General features: G+C 39.1%; 1 protein-coding gene across 2 annotated transcripts; it reads right to left on the bottom strand.

Moving 5' to 3' along the window:
- Window positions 1–15: 15 nt before the first annotated feature.
- On the bottom strand, window positions 16–9,173 carry RPS27A (ribosomal protein S27a). Of its 2 annotated transcripts, none has more exons than XM_081943107.1 (6): window positions 9,093–9,173; window positions 8,922–9,001; window positions 6,749–6,803; window positions 2,752–2,837; window positions 1,583–1,714; window positions 16–198 (listed from the first exon to the last, which is right to left on the bottom strand). In XM_081943107.1, the coding sequence occupies exons 2-6, from the start codon at window positions 8,967–8,969 to the stop codon at window positions 49–51; spliced, it is 471 nt and encodes a 156-aa protein (XP_081799233.1). In that variant the 5' UTR covers window positions 8,970–9,001; window positions 9,093–9,173; the 3' UTR covers window positions 16–48. The 2 variants fall into 2 exon arrangements, with proteins under 2 accessions (XP_081799233.1, XP_081799234.1); XM_081943108.1 differs by having other exon boundaries at window positions 9,097–9,163.
- Window positions 9,174–9,182: the final 9 nt, after the last annotated feature.

The following is a 9,182-nucleotide window of genomic DNA, read 5'->3' as shown; positions in this document are numbered from 1 at the left end:
AGAAGTAAGCACAGCAATGTTTAAAGGTTTTTATTAAAACAGACATATTCACTTGTCTTCTGGTTTGTTGAAGCAGTATGTCAAGCAGCACTTGCCACAATAATGTCTATCAAAGTGGCTAGCCATGAACACTCCGGCCCCACATTCTTCAGAGGGACACTCACGGCGTAAACGGCTGATTTTGCCATTCTCATCCACCTGTAAGAAGAAATCCTCAATAAATAGTACAGTACTGCATTTACTTCAAAAGCAGGCTTATCTATAAAATTATAATTAGCACATAAAAAGTTTTTGGAACAACTGTCTTTAGAAAGATTCAGTACTCTGCACGATGGAAAGGAAGACTTGAATAGAGCTACCCATTCTTGAGTAAGAGGAGAGTAGAAAGTAGAGGGCGAGACAGCCTGCTAATTTTTGGGGGGAACATTCAGTAATTGCACAATCTTTCCCCAAATGATCAGACTTTGTATGTTTAAATCACAGAAGTCAAACTTGTGGCGTCATGTTGCTGTCACGTGACATTGTGATGATTTTTCCCTTCGCGGAGCTGGGCTGGTCGTGATGGGTATGTGATACATCCAGCCTGTGGGCCACAAGTTTGACACACGTGGTCTAAACTAATGCAATGTTCTGTACATGCAACTTAAGAAGTTAAGTAGTAGGTAGAAACTGCAAATGATGCAAAATGCAGCATGCAGGCTGCCAACTGGTATAAAATACAAGATTATGAATGATCATACCGGCATTAGCCATCAAACAGTTGAAAGGGCTAGCAATTTGGGCCTATATCTGGGAGACTGCCTCTCTGGTTATGAACCTGACATAGGAACTGCCAAAAGTTTGATTTTGGCTGATGTTTCACTTATGTGGTTCCCAAGCTAAGAAGGCAGCAAATAAAACATATCTTCTATTGTTTTATCTTTTGCATTTTATATTGCTGTAAATCTAGAATTTTGGAATGAAGTTGTAGGATAAATTATTAATAATTAGTATAAAACAAACAATTTAAATATTTGAACTAGTACTATTCGTTCAGTTTGGTAGTAGCTTCCAAAAGTTCTAGTTCTGCATACACAAAACAGATTGCATTTGCCACCTGAAGGAGAATGGCTTTCTAGCAAAATAAACTACCAGCAATAATTGATATTGAATGTTATTCATATTGATATGTTGAATTTTACAATATAACTCTATATGGACAAGTCCCTGCAGTTTACTTGGCAAGATTTTTCAGAAATGATTGCCATTGCTTCCTTTTCATAGGGCTAAAAGGAAGTGACAGGTTCAAAATCACCCATCTGGTTGTTGTACCTAATGTGGAATTAGAATTTGTGGTCTCCTCCTTTCTAACCTGGAATCTTAACTACTATATAAAGCTGACTCTAAAAAACCTGTATAAATTATATATATTATGATTATTTATACATATATATATACACACATACATATACATGATTATATATCACCTTGAGCTTTATGTTAAAAAAGGCAGGCTTAAAAATATTTTTTTCTAAGAATCTGCAGCTTATTACTACCAACTCTTTCTTCTGAATTCAATTTGCAACAGTGAAGCTGATTTTACCTTGTAGTATTTAAGGACAGCAAGTTTCACCTTCTTTCTCTTATGTTTGTTCTTCTTAGGAGTGGTATAAGACTTCTTCTTTCTTTTCTTTGCCCCACCACGAAGTCTCAACACAAGATGAAGTGTTGACTCCTAAATTTTGGTTTTTTAAAAAAAGAAAACAATATTTTTAAGGATGAAAAACATCCAGATTTGAGCATTTCTGTGATGCAGCAAAAAGCTCAGAATTAGACAAGGAAATCAGAAGATAGTTTTCTATGCAGTCATGAAGCTTGGTCAAGTCATTCAGCTCACTTTGCAGCTATTCTGAAATAGTATGCTTGCTTTACCCTTCCTTAAAAAAACCAGCATACTTGGAAAATCAGTATAACATAACTGGTGCTTAAATGCTAATGCCAATAAAATAAGTAAAATTGAGACTTATGAAACCTTGTTTATTAAAATCCAAAGTAACTCTGAACCAAATGCAAAACCTGGCCCTTGCCTACTGCATTGTAAATCATGCACCAGGAGATAATTTAATAATTTAAAGGAAAATAATTAATTTTGTCTTCTGTTAAAACTTTGGACATTATGAGAAGACTTGACTCTGGAAAAGACTCTAATGCTGAAGAAACTGGAAGGAAGAAGAGGACAAAGAGAGTAAAATGGATGGACTTAAGTTTCAGTGATGATTGGTACACCATGGAAAACATAAAGGATCAAATTAGGGACAGATTGTTATGGAGAAAATCTAGCTATGTTTGTTATAACTTGAAAATGAAGTGGTGGTGCGCAAATTATTAAAATTCCTGGTAACCAGAAACTATTGCCTACTTACTACAGATGCTGCAGAAAAAACAATAATTGTGATACATCATTATGCCTTTCAAATCTCATTCCTTCAAAGATAACCTCCTACTTGCTAAAGTATGATAAATTTACAACTTTTGGGTTTAGCAATATTCAAGTCAGCAATACATACTGATGGCAAATGAACTCATCTAGAGCAAATTGTGCTGACCAGAAAAGGTATCTTCAATAGAATCAGGACCTATTCATATACAATATATAACTATTGCCACAAGAAAATGGAATGTTTGCCATTTGTCTATTGCACGATTTACAATGCAGTAGGCAAGGGCATATTATGAAATTATTATATTAACAGGTTTCAAATGTTAAAATACCTTTTGGATGTTATAATCAGACAGAGTACGTCCATCCTCCAATTGTTTGCCAGCAAAAATTAAACGCTGTTGGTCAGGAGGAATTCCTTGTTGGAAAAAAAAGTAAAGATTTTTGTTGTGTTTGTAAGCAATTATTCTCAATTCATTTATTTCACTGTTAATCCTATCTGCTTTGTGAAGGGCAGATACATTTCAAATACTATCAGTTTATAAAATATCACATTAAATATATCAAATATCTCTTGAGAAATTTCTCAATAACTATAAAGCTTTTGTTAATCTTAATTGCCCCTTTTAAATTTGAAACATACAAGTGCATTAAACAGACTTTTATGGAGTGCTTGATGTTCTCTAAACTTGGTTGTTTGCTTGAAGACAATTCATAAACCAACTAGGTAACATCGTTACTGCTAGTGAGTGTTGAGTTTGTTCCCAGATAAGCAGGGATTAACACTAAACAAAAATCAAGCAGAAAAGCAACATCCTAATCAAGGATCTCACGGGGTTGTTGTGTACGTTCGCCACCTTGTATTACCTTTAAAGTAAGCAAAAGCAGCATAGGTAATCTATAACCAAGGAGAAAACCACACCCCCAATACTGGCAGATTAAGCTACTGTATCTAAACAGAGCTAACCCTGCATTTACTAGCACTGATGATGCTAACTACTTTGGCACTGATATGTCTACAGGCAAACAACCAAGCTCAGAATGCATCAAGGCCTTTACAGTGCAACCCTGAGCTACGAACAGTATATTCTCTTCTAATGAGCCATTATATTATAAATCATTTGCTGGAACTGGAATTAGCAGAAGACTCAATAGAATTTAGAATTACTTACAGGCGCTAAACAACTTGGTACAAGTTTATTTACAGAATGATATCCCACAAATTATTAAGTCTCTGGACTAGGAGTGTCAAACTCATCATCACATGACATATCATAACTTATCCCCCCCCCCGCTAAACCGGGCGTGGGCAGCGCATGACACATCTGGCCCGCGGGCCGTGAGTTTGACAGCCCTGCTCTGGATAAAAGAAACATTTTTTAGGATTGTCTTAAAATTCTTCTGAAATAAGAAGTAATTAGCAACAGTCATACTAAACAATTTGTAAAAGAAATTCAATATTTTCCAAGTCTAGTTTAAGAAATGTATCAAAATACACATTATCCTGTCAGTAGCAGCCAGATTCACGCCTGCTTTGTACTACAACCCCACTGACATATGATTAAATAAACTATAGTAAATAATACATTTCGAAAAGTGAACACAATAGGATGTATTAAATAATACACAGAACCAAATACTTTTATGACTTGCAATATCTTCATATGCATTTTATGAATAAATTTCTCCGGACTATTGAATATGCTGGTCAAATAACTTAAATGTTAATTTTATGTGCTATTGCTGTTTGCTAATAATTCCTTTTTATGAGTTATTTTTTAAACAAAGAAAAACTAAGTATATATATATATTTAGCAAAACTAGATTTACAATATTTAGCAAATGAAAAATATTAAAAGGTGATACTTCCAGCATTGTATTATCATATGCTAGTTTAAAACCATGATGTATTAAAGATTACAGCATGCTCTATATTCACATGGGAAGAAAAATCACCTTTCTGTTTTATGCATGTAAAGATCCCCCACTTTTTCAACACAAAGGAGCACTCCAGATTAAACATCACATATATCTGGAAGACAATCCCATTCATCCGGCGATGGCTGGATCCGTAGACTGAGATCTGAATAAAAGCAGCCCTACTCTAATAATTACCTAAGCTGCATTCAATTCATTTATACAGTCACAATATGATTGCTGTATTTCTTTTCCTTTTTTTCAAATGACAGAAAAGAATTACTGTCAGATTTTAGGTACAGTACTGCCTTCCATAATTATCTTGGCTAGAATCCTCTTATATGTGTGAAATAACCAAATTGGGCCATCTGGCTAGTGCAGTGGTGGGCAACCTTTTTTTTTCAACTGAGCCAAATTCGCCAAAACCACGATTGAAATTTATTTTGAGAGCCACACTTTTAAAACCGAAAATACATAGGATGGTACACTGTTTTTAGTTTCAATAAACTCTGGCATTTGAAGCACGCAAGTCTTAAAGCTGTCAAGTTACAAGATCCTTGCATCCCTAACCCTTTAGGAAAAAAACCCCAAGGGGTCTTCAAACCTGACAGCTTGAAGACTTGTGGACTTCAACTCCCAGAATTCCTCCTCCAGTCATGTTGGCTCAGAAACTCTGGCATTGAAGCATGCAAGTCTTAAAGCTGTCAAGTTGCAAGACCCTTGCACCCCTAACCCTTTAGAGAAAAAAAAAAAACCAGGGTCTTCAAACCTGACAGCTTGAAGACTTGTGGACTTCAACTCCCAGAATTCTGAGAATTGAAGTCCACCAAGGGCATCAATCATATTAGCCCAGGGATCTGCAAAATTGGCTCTTAAGACTGGTGGACTTCAACTCCCAGAATTCTGAGAATTGAAGTCCACCAGTCTTAAAACAGCCAACTTTGCAGACCTCTGTGTTAGCCCAAAGCCTGGCGCTGGGCGGGCCTTGCTCCCCCATTGGTGGAGCCCCAGGAAGCGAGGAGGGAGAAAAAGAGACGGAGGCAAGGAGCTCCCCCCCCCCCCGTAAAAATCTTATCAGGGAGCCGGCGGGCAGTAGCAAATTAGCTGATCACGCGGCGTGATTGGCTAATTTGCTACTGCCAGCCCGGCTCCCCGGTTAGATTTTTGCTGGGAGGAGGCGGGGGGGGGGGAATTCCTTAGCCTCCGTTTCTTTTTCTGCCTCCTCGCTTCTCGTCATTCCACTTGTCAGAAACTTCTCCTGCATCAAATTTGCAACGACCTTATAGAATAAGAGTTGGAAGGGACCTTGGAGGCCTTCTAGCCCCAAGAAGCGAGGAGGGAGAAAAAGATACGGAGGCAAGGAGCTTCCCCCCCCCGCAAAAATCTTATCAGGGAGCCGGCGGGCAGTAGCAAATTAGCTGATCACGCGGCGTGATCGGCTAATTTGCTACTGCCCGCCCGGTTCCCCGGTTAGATTTTTGCTGGGAGGAGGTGGGGGGGAAGTTCCTTAGCCTCCGTTTCTTTTTCTGCCTCCTTGCTTCTCGTCCCCGCCCGACTTCAGGATCCTCCCTAATCATTGTGGGTCGAAAAGAAAAAAGGGAAAGAGGCGCTTGTTTTGAAGTGCCCGAGAGGAGGGAGGGGAGCGGGCGCCCAGCACACAGAAGAGCCACATTAAAGTGTGTAAAGAGCCGCATGTGGCTCGCAAGCCGCGGCTTGCTGACCACTGGGCTAGTGGATGATGGAAGTTGAGTCTATTATGGCTAGAAAGCACCAGACTGCTAAAGCGTTGCTCAACAATATGCTTTTAACATACATTGGGGTGTTTGGTGCTGGTGCTGGTGTGTTGTACAAAGGGAGGAAAGAAAGGTGCTGGAGAGAAAGATCAGTGACTATGGAAAGGAGGGAAAGGTGCTGGGAAAATCAGGAAACAGGTGGACAAACGTGATATGCCAACATAAACACTGGCAGTGATGGCTGAGAAACAAGGGGAAACTGGCAGGCAGGCAATCCAGTGAGATGCCATGCTGACAGCCCCTAAGGAAAGAGAACAATTTGCATCAGCCTTGCCAAATTTGCCTACAGGATAAGGCTTTTACTTGATCTAAAGTCAGATAACCAAAGTATTCTAGGCTTCTATTGAATCATGGCTAGTCTGAAACAATGAAGAACTTTTGGAATGTACTGGTCTGTTCTGGGTTCAAAATAAAACATTTTTCCATTTCATGCACAGATCTATTATCGTAAAATACTGAATTTAGGATTGCAACATAAAAGAAGTTTATCCAGTGTAATTTTACAAATATGAGTTTTAGTTATTGTTTCCATTTATTGTTTTCTACTTGGGATGTAAACTGCCCAGAGTAATTTAGGACACAAGCAATCCTCAAATCTCAAATAAGTTATAGTACTCACCTTCTTTATCCTGGATCTTGGCTTTGACATTTTCTATAGTATCAGATGGTTCAACCTATAGTAAAAGTTTTAAATTGCACTTAAAGGCTTATAGAGTCAAACAAGCTATAGATACATAGTATACATATTACAGTTGGTTGCACAATCAGCCAGATATTGGCAGTTTTATCTATTAATCCCTTCCCAATGACCAGGGAGTCGGATGTTTCATGGTGCTAAAAAGTATCATTGTATATAAGCTATTCCTAGGTATGTAAGCTGTTCCAAGTAAAATTGCCCTTTTGCAATTGACTGATAGTGATTTTGTCAATGCTGTGATATTTGTCCATCCTGTTCGAAAAGGACCTTGACATCTAATTAAGGGAATGTCAAGACTTGCACATGAATTGGATTAAAGTGAGGGAGGAGGTGCACAGTCAGCCTCACTCTCGCTTCCCAGATTCCATCTTGCGTCTGGTCTTGCAGCGACTCCGAGAACATCGTTTATTTGCCAAGCTGGGCGCAGTGGTTGACCAGGGCGTCTTTCATGCCGTGCCGCGCTTAGCATACCACATCGCTTGCAGAGACCACCTTCATGACCGTTGTCCTATTCTAGTAGGTTTCATTCGCTCAATCTGCCGGAATCTATCTTCACATGCTTGGGATAGACAAGTGTCTATCTCACCGAAGGTCAATGACCCAACAGCTATCCTCAACCTGGTTTGGCCAGCCTGTCGAAGCTGTTGCCCGGGGTGTAGCCACCATGCATGCTACAGCTACTAGGAGACACAGGTAAGAGCTAAGTGACAGGTGGGGACCAAAGGTGGACGAGCTGCCCCAAAAGGACATGACATGCCAATGCTAATGTTCAAAAGGTCCTGCATGCTTTGAAATTGCACTCAAAGTGCCTATTACTATAGTTATCATAGTAATGATATGTCATCACAATTGTTCTACTTCCATTTTCAGCTGTTTGTGTTTTGCAACTTTTTCCAGTTTGTTTTCTTCTACTCTGCTGTCTCCAGTTATTGCATGCCCACTGTCCAGACTTTTATCAACAATTAATTGTTTTGTTTGGGGTGTTGTGTTGCAGATGTTTGTGTGTTGAATTACACAGCATTTTTGCTTTATTCTTCATTTTCTAATACTTACAGCTATTGCTGATTTCTCAATTCAGGGTTTATATGCTTATTAAAATAGGCTCAAATTAAACAGGTCTATTAGATAATTTATTACTATTTCAGTTTAAAAGCACGTTGCCCTTGGCATTATAATTTCAATTCTACCAAAGAGTTATCATGTTTAAAATTCAATGTAAACCATACTTATATCCTTATATTTGGAATTATTAAGATATTTTTAATGAAAATGACCAACAATACTTTAACAAGCGTCATTACATATCACATACAGAGAAGTTGAGGAAAAGCAAAAGCAATTAAACATGGAAACAAGTAAATATTACAGAAATAGTATATTCCTAGTATTTATTTTTGTAATTTAAAATGCTATTCACTTAAGTTTTTTTCAGAGTGGCTTAGTTTCAACATCAATATCATCAAGTATGTAAACAATTCCAGGCAAAAAGCAGGTAAAGCTTTTTCTAGCAATACACAAGGAACAAGAGTTCACTTGATTAAATTAATTTGCGCTACACAAAAGGAACTGTTTGCTCTCATGTCTTCTCCCGGCTTGGCAACTATGGGACACGAGATGTTAAGAGGCCTTTGCCGTAACTACTTACTCTGGCCCACGTTACCTACATACTAGAAACAGCACTAAATAACATCTGCAATTGCTTCGGTACTTTTGTGCCTGAAAAAAATGGAGCAGAAATTTGAAAACTGCATTCTTCTGGATTTCCTGCATAGACCTCCAATTTTCTAACCAATGCCATCTTTGCCCTAATCCTTTAAACCATTGCAAAAAGTTTAGTCTTCCTATTAATTTACTTCTTTGTAGCATTATTCCACTGACGAAAATACCAATTCTCTCCGCTCATTCCCTCGCTTCAACGCCCACGAGGAAGAGCCTTCTAACGTCCAGTCTGCAGCGAGGCACCATTTTTACTCCCGCGACAAAATGCCCACCTCCACCCCAAAGGAAAGGAACAGAAAGGTTGAAAAGGGAAGGGAACCGGTTTGAAAAGAGCACCGGTCAGAGGTCCGCAGACTAACCAGCCTGCCTTCCTCACCTCGAGGGTGATGGTTTTCCCCGTTAGGGTCTTCACGAAGATCTGCATGGCGGCGGTAGAGCGCCTAGTGATGGTTGTACCTAGAAGGGGAAAAACATCGAAAAATCAAGGCTTCGTTCAGCGCCAAACCTGAAAGAGAGAGAAAAAAATCGAACTAGGCCAAGCGCTCACCCACCACCCGCTCTCAGAATGGCCGACGCCGAAAAGAGAGGCCGCTCCGCTGCGCACGGGGTTTCCGAGCCTTGAAAGAAGGAAGGAGGG

This window comes from Natrix helvetica (assembly GCF_964273705.1).
Source record: "Natrix helvetica genome assembly, chromosome: 2".
Lineage (NCBI taxonomy): Eukaryota > Metazoa > Chordata > Lepidosauria > Squamata > Natricidae > Natrix > Natrix helvetica.
The sequence above is the reverse complement of the archived record's forward strand: the minus strand, read 5'-3'. Positions and strand labels throughout refer to the sequence as shown.